At 35.3% G+C, this 7504-nt stretch overlaps 1 protein-coding gene across 1 annotated transcript; it reads right to left on the bottom strand.

Annotated features, from left to right (window-relative positions):
* Positions 1 to 2198: 2198 nt before the first annotated feature.
* Positions 2199 to 7438, bottom strand: LOC124306412 (ADP-ribosylation factor 1). The gene is made up of 5 exons (XM_046767099.1): positions 7304 to 7438; positions 6296 to 6469; positions 2971 to 3080; positions 2611 to 2736; positions 2199 to 2445 (listed from the first exon to the last, which is right to left on the bottom strand). Exons 2-5 carry the CDS (start codon positions 6441 to 6443, stop codon positions 2281 to 2283), a joined length of 549 nt encoding a protein of 182 aa, XP_046623055.1. The 5' UTR covers positions 6444 to 6469; positions 7304 to 7438; the 3' UTR covers positions 2199 to 2280.
* Positions 7439 to 7504: the final 66 nt, after the last annotated feature.

The following is a 7504-nucleotide window of genomic DNA, read 5'->3' as shown; positions in this document are numbered from 1 at the left end:
ATACTTTTATTATACTCTGGTCTTTGATAAGAATTAATTTTATCTCGATGACGCCGGATGCCCTAAAATTTTCACCCAAATCCGTGCGCAGGGTCGGGAGGGTATGCGAACGTTCACCACCAAGTAAAACAATTTCTATATCTCTCACGCGTAAACAAAATACACACTCACACACACACACGCACACACACACACGTATATATATATATATATATATACATATGTACATACATATATGCGTGTGTACAGCTTATCCCACCCGAATCTGTACAGGCATAATCAATCATTGCTTACTGATATAAAATTTTTGCTGAAACTTTCATATAAAGTTAATGAAAATAACTGAAAAAAAAAAAGTTTTCAATTTTTTTAAAACAATTTTTCTCATTTACAATTAAATACGGGTTTTAAGATTTATTCGTGAAATAGAAAAACAGAGACGGGAAGAAACTAAACGATATCTAACAAAGTATCATCGATTCTATACTTTATTAGGGAGTCCTTGGATTTTTCTCTGTACCTACGACAATTTTTATCTACATCGAAGAAATTAAAAAATTCGTCCAAGATTAGGTAAAACGAATCAAAAAGAAAGTTCTATTACATCATATGCAGCGGTATCTTTGTAGAAAAACCACGATCTGTAGGGAAAAGTTAATACATTAATTCCGTAATTTTTTCTAAATTGCGACAACTTCTGTTTTTTTTTTTTTTTTTTCCAACCAAGTATATATTTTGGGCAGTAATTTTATTCGTTTAAAAATTAATTGACCTTTACATACTCAGATGGGAGACCCTGTGAATCAATGTATGTACGCATAGATATAACACACACACACACACACACATACACGCACACACGCACGCACATACACACAACCACCCATAACCCTATTAGTTACCTTTCATTTATATATAAACGAGTCTAGTCGGAGTTTTGTGTATGCGCAAGCTATACATAAAATGTGGTTGAATCCGCGTGTTTGATTAAACGCGATCATTTCATTCGTTAAAATGGTATATTTGATCTTCAATCAGTGGTGATTAAAAAAACGAAAAAAATTTTGGAATGAGGCGACGGGATATTTGAAAATGAAATCTGTTTAAATATGAAAGAACATTCAACGTAGTAGAACTCCTGTTCGAGGCACCGTAGCCTCAATCCCTGCAATGATCACGCATACGTCACGAGTAAATACAGTAATGTCCCGTTGTTGTTCAGTGATCCTGTTTCGGTCAGATTTCATTTCGAAATACCTCCAATTTTTCACTTTCGTGTTTCTCTAATATAATATTTATATACGCTATAATAATCGGTTGACGATGTTTGAAATGTAGTGGACAGAACAATGTATATATTCATGTAATCATTATTAATATTCATCATTTCATAATGTATAATACGCAATTTACAATCCGTATGAAAGTTATACATTATTACAATTATCCGCAAGTCCATGTCCAACGCATTCAAACTGACACCCACCCATTGGTATTATTTATGTTTGTAACATCATCGTCACCATAACTATCACCATTATCTTCATCATCATCATCATCATCATTAACTATTGTAGGTAGTTTCAATTATCTTTCATTATTTCATTAATTAAACAAATAATTAACTTCATGTGTGATACATATGCTTTGTATGTTTCAGATTTTTAGAGGATATATACTTTAATACAGTTATCATCATCAAGTTCTCCACATCTGGTTCATCACTGTTATCTCTGTGTAAAAAGTGTAACTATAATGCTAATAATATAATAATAATAATAATTAATAATAATAATAATAATAATAAATCATTTGCACGTAGCAATAGTTCTGTTTGGCCGGCGCGTAATCGCAGCCATTCTGACCCTCCTCCCCCCCCTGCCCCGTGTTTCTTGTTTTTTTTTTCTCGTGTTTGTTTTCCTTCATCTTCGAAAATTCCTTTAATTCTCTCTTGTTTTTCCTTTCTCTGTCTCAAAACCCCTTCCAACGAAAGCTTCGTTGCACATCCGAATGCATTTTTTTAATGGTATTATTCACCTTCCGATTGAAACTCGCACAGGCTGCTCATACGATTTATGTTGTACGTTGTTAGTTGGTCGTTCTTCTTTCATTTAATCAATTAATTAATCGCTGATGGGGGGATAACGTGTGCAGTTATGTTTTTTGTTTTTTTTAAAGGTTTGTTGGTTTGTTTGCTGTTTTTTTTTTGTTTTTCGTTTTTAATGTTGTTTCTGAATGATGTTAAAATAGCAACTGAATGTTGACAGGATAACGTTTGCATTAGCGGTTGGCGTTCTTAAGTTGATTTGAAAGCCAATCGAGACCTTCGTATAATCCATCTCCGCTCGTAGCACACGTCGCCTGTATATACCAATTACGATTACGAAGTGAGTGGAGGCCCAGTTTATCGGTGATCTCTGCCGCGTTCATGGCATTTGGAAGGTCCTAAAATTTTGAAGAATTTTTAATCCCAATAATCTTTGGCACGTGATGGAATTCTCGGAATTGAAGCTCAAACCAATATTGTCAATACTTATTGGACTATTATTTACTTCAATTTTAAACATAATTTATTCACTATTCGATATTGTACTTTGATCATTGGCTCACCTGTTTGTTAGCAAATATAAGTAATACGGCATCCCTTAGCTCATCTTCCGCTAACATTCGCATTAGCTCCTCGCGGGCTTCACCTATACGTTCTCTGTCGTTACTGTCGACCACAAATATCAACCCCTGAACAAAAACGGAAATGGTCATTGATTATTGATGCTTAATTTGTATTTCAAAGCATTGATATGAAAAAAAAAATTATAATGTTATTATGAATGTGTTTAAATAGAAAGGTCATAGGTAATTCGTTTATAGATTAACTAAAATAAAAGACAAGATGTCTTATTTTCTTTGTTACTTGTACATTTTCATTCAAGTCAATTTCTGTCGCATTAACCTGATAGTAAAGATAATTACCTGTGTATTCTGGAAGTAATGTCGCCAGAGTGGTCTAATTTTGTCCTGACCACCCACGTCCCAAACCGTAAAGCTAATATTCTTATATTCAACTGTCTCTACATTGAAGCCTGTGGAAGAATTAAGTTTTTCACGTGTCAAATCATCAAGAGTGATATACAGTAAGCAATTCAGTATTTGCATGGAATTGACTATTCAGTGATGATAAAAAAGGTCGTTAGTACACATATTATTCTCAAAGTAATATCAATTCCCTCTTGTCAAGCTTTACATCAAACTAGCTTCACATTCTTAGGGTATTTGCTGTTGAAGCAAGTATTTGGATGATTTAACATGCATACACAAAATGGTAATATTTTTTTGTCAGGGGAGAAGGTAGGCGGAAGATGAAGCTAAGCAGAATTGGAACATCTACAAACAAGAAAAAAGAAATATCTTGCGAGTAAATGACTGTATATTTCAACGGTTACCACAGACATTGATGTAATTTTATGAGTAATCGGTGGTGATTGTTACAGTTACACGCGCAAGAAACTTAGATCTGAGTGTAAGATAGAATATAATCGAGCCTTACAAACTTCAAACAGTATACGATTGGAAGGAAGCTAACTCATGCAAAAGTGTATAAACTGACGATTAGTCAAACTATATTCATCAGCATATTCTCCACATACACGGTAATTATTTCATGTGCAAAAAGTTGTTCAGGACGACTGTTTCTGCGATTTTGTACGTCATTAGGTTTTGGGGATTTACACTTTACCGACAGAATGTCAAGGATTCATCAAATTGCATGCAACACAAATATGGTAAAAAGTTATTGAATAAATTGTCACGCTGTTAATACTGATGCTAAAGGGATTGTCTTCTATCTTATTACACATAGTTCAAGATTCCAAAGTACTTTTAATTTCCTAAAATGTGTACTGAACCTAACGATGAAGTTTAGAAAATGACCTCTTATAGGCAGTGGAAAGTCTCTTTGCAAAGCACTGCCAAAAATTCAGTGGAGTATCAATTTGACTTTTAAAAATTTGAAACACTGCCTTAACATCCTTTACATAGTCATCAAGGTAACTAGTAATAACAGAGCAGAGTATTGCCAGTTTCTTGAAATATAAAATTTTCAACATCGGTGTGCAACAAAAAAGAGCAAGTAGTGGCGGACGATCTTGAAATACAGAAAGCACCGATTATTAAAACTTATTAAAAGATTTTCAGAAAATTTGACAAAGCTTTGATAATTTCTATCGTCTACCACTTGTCGACATTGATCTTGAAGTACAATGACATTAAACACGGCATGGTCTGTATACTTGACAAGTGTTCTAGGTCGACTCTGTCACATTAGGTGGTGTTCATATTACACACATTTAAAAAGTAAATATTTGTTGCCCTTGAAAAATCTATCCTATTCTATCAATCATACTTCCAAGCTGTTTCAAAAATGAAACAAAATCCATCAAAGTAGTAAATTCAACTTCCTCTAGTATTAAATTTGAGAAATTTACAATTTATTGCAAAAATTATACGCAAAATAGACGATACAAGTAACTTGATATAATGTCAACAGTTTCAAAAATTATTCAGTAAAAGATCAAACTGCCAGAAACCCAGATAATTTGAAAATTAAGGTTGAACTTTCAAATTATTCTTCGGTAGAGACTGTCTTCAAATTTTTTTTTGCAAAAAAAAAAAAAAAAATTGTCAATATCATTTATATCATTTTTCAGTGCATTTGATAATGGTATCGATTAGTTATAAAATTTGTGGTGGTACAATTTTTAAAACGCCTCAGTGGGAAACCCCATTGATATATTACAAAGAATAAAACGAAGGGAAGTGTCCCAGTGAAATAAAGAAATGTCACAGTGCTTTAGATAACATTGCTTAATGAGGAATAATTGATTATTTTTCAACGCCACGAACCAGACCAAACACCGTCGTTTTTTCTTTAAATACAAACACAAATCTGTTAAGAAGAACTTTCATTCGCATCACACATTTAGGCAAAAACCGATTTTAAATGGAACAAATAGTGCCTCTTAATCCATTTTCTGGATCACAATGTTGTTTAATGGGTCAGGATAAGCAAATTCCAAAATTGAAATCTGCCAACCATTAAAAACCTATTGAAATAGCTTTTTTGATTTGCGTTATATTAAAGTACAGCTAGTCAAACGCGATAAAGCTCAAGACTCTCGAATCCAAAATTGACCCAAATAATTGGAATAGAAAATTGTGTAGCCATCGCATCTCATCGTTGATACTCTGGTATATATCTATTTCTCTGACAATGTTAGTCTGCAAGGATTTTAGATCATTTTCCCATAATTATACAGTCGACTATCTCAATAGGACTTCTCGCAATAAGGGTGCTTCCTCCAGCACTCCAGTTGAACAAGGCGTATTCGCAATTTTGCCTGGTACTCTCGCAATAAGGCCGGCAACAAAAGTGAACTGTTGGAAGAAAACAACTGGTATGGACTTTTGGCCACCCTATTGCGAAAGTCTCAGTTCAAAGCGTCATAAATGCATGTCAAGCTCGTTGGTGGAGGTATACTAATTCTTAGAAATATCCTTCCCTACACCCACACGACCATCTCTATTGAAAGGGTCGACTGTGACAGGCTGTGCTTCACTACGCTTGGTAACGATTCGCTTTTATTGCGTCGCAAACTATACAAAGTTATTTCAATGGTTTTTTTTTTATATTGTATCAAAACTCTGTCACGCAATTTTCGTATCACAACTGATTCAGGCAGCTGCGATATCCTGGAAATGGATTAAAACGTATCTTTTTGCTCTGTTCAGTTCTTTTTTTTCTCGTAACCGTGATATGACAAGAGAGTTGATTAATAGTTTCCAAATTTGCTATTGGAAAACTACATAACAGTTGGTCTGTGCACTGAAGCTGAAAAATAATGAATTTTCATGAAAAAATGTAACAGAGTAACATGAATACAACAGCAACAAATTCTCATGGTATTGATTGACGAGATGATGTATAATTGGGAATAAAATTGGAAAAGGTTACGTGCAACATTAAGAAAGTATATAAGGCGATCGTTCGGTTCGTGATGAGATTTGCACAAAAAAAAAAACGGCATGCACAGTTCGGATGGAATTCGAAAGTCTTAAGCCACTCCTTTGCATGGATAAAATAATGTGTATCATTTAGGTTATGTGGCGTTGAAGAAGTGAGTAGTAGCGGAATGAAGTAAAAAAAACTTTTTCAGTCTTAGGAGTTAGGGTTATGGTAAAACATTAGGCAAATATAAAAACTATAGAAGGAATAAAAAAAAAGTTCATTTCAAAAACTTACCTATCGTAGGAATCGTCGTAACAATTTCGCCTAATTTCAATTTATATAGAATAGTGGTTTTACCAGCAGCATCGAGCCCGACCATCAAAATCCTCATTTCCTTCTTGCCAAAGAGGCCCTTAAATAACGTTGCAAAAATGTTCCCCATGGTTAGTGTTGGTTATATGTGGGTACCTGAAACAAAGAAACACGTTAGTCGGGGTTTCACGAAATTCATGACACGTCATTAATACCGTGAAAATACACGAAAGCCACGTATATGCGGCAGATAAAGCCACGGCAGGATGCGAGGCGACGAGCCATAAGCTCTTTCCAAAACGCCCGAGGTGAAAAAAGCCGAATTTCACCACGTATTACTTAGCGGTTACACGTAAGTTGTGATATACGTGCATGCCGTGTAAACGACCGTCTACGCACCAACAGTGCATGTACCTACAGGCGTTGAAGGTATGACCCGAGATAACCTGACCTCTTCTATGCGACATGGTACTACTATCGACGGCATGGAAATTAGGAGTAAAAGAAACGAAAAATTTAGATGTTTGTTGTAAAATATTTGGGGTTCAGCCCCTTTTCAACATCAGTGAAACCTGTCGAATGACTCACTAAATACCACCCGCGAGATACCCACGCTGTCGCTCTATTGATTCTCGTTCAATTATTCCCGATTCGTTTAAACTCGTTTTTCCATTTTCTATTTCTCGATAAGTTGTAACACCTTCAAGCTTTTCACTTACAGTGCGTTATTTATTGAACGATTACAGTTTCGAGACCTCCGAGATAGTCACAACACTAGCCGATGGCAGGAAAGATTGGGGTATACAGATTTTTCGTTAGCCTGAGAGAAGCCACTATGCACACCCGGTTGGTCTGTCACCGTCTCGACCTACTCCCAAACTATATGGCGAAACGTTTGAAACTCGATTAACAAGAAACGGACAACCACCACGAGTCAGCGATTAACAACGCTGCGTCACCCTAATAATATTTATCACTTGAATTACTTACGTTTCAGTAAAAAAGATTATTTTCACGAGAAACGATAAAACATTAAACCAATACTCCCGAAAAGTACCGTATGTCAAAATGGCGGACGTGGAAAGGATTCATGCTTCGTGCCACGTATGGGGCTCTAGCAGGCTTACCATTGGTTAGTTTGATCACGTGGCCGTGAGAAAACTATTCTGTAATGCCGATTCTTGCCTGCAG

This window comes from Neodiprion virginianus, chromosome 5 (genome assembly GCF_021901495.1).
Source record: "Neodiprion virginianus isolate iyNeoVirg1 chromosome 5, iyNeoVirg1.1, whole genome shotgun sequence".
In the NCBI taxonomy this organism is placed as follows: Eukaryota; Metazoa; Arthropoda; class Insecta; order Hymenoptera; family Diprionidae; genus Neodiprion; species Neodiprion virginianus.
The sequence above is the reverse complement of the archived record's forward strand: the minus strand, read 5'-3'. Positions and strand labels throughout refer to the sequence as shown.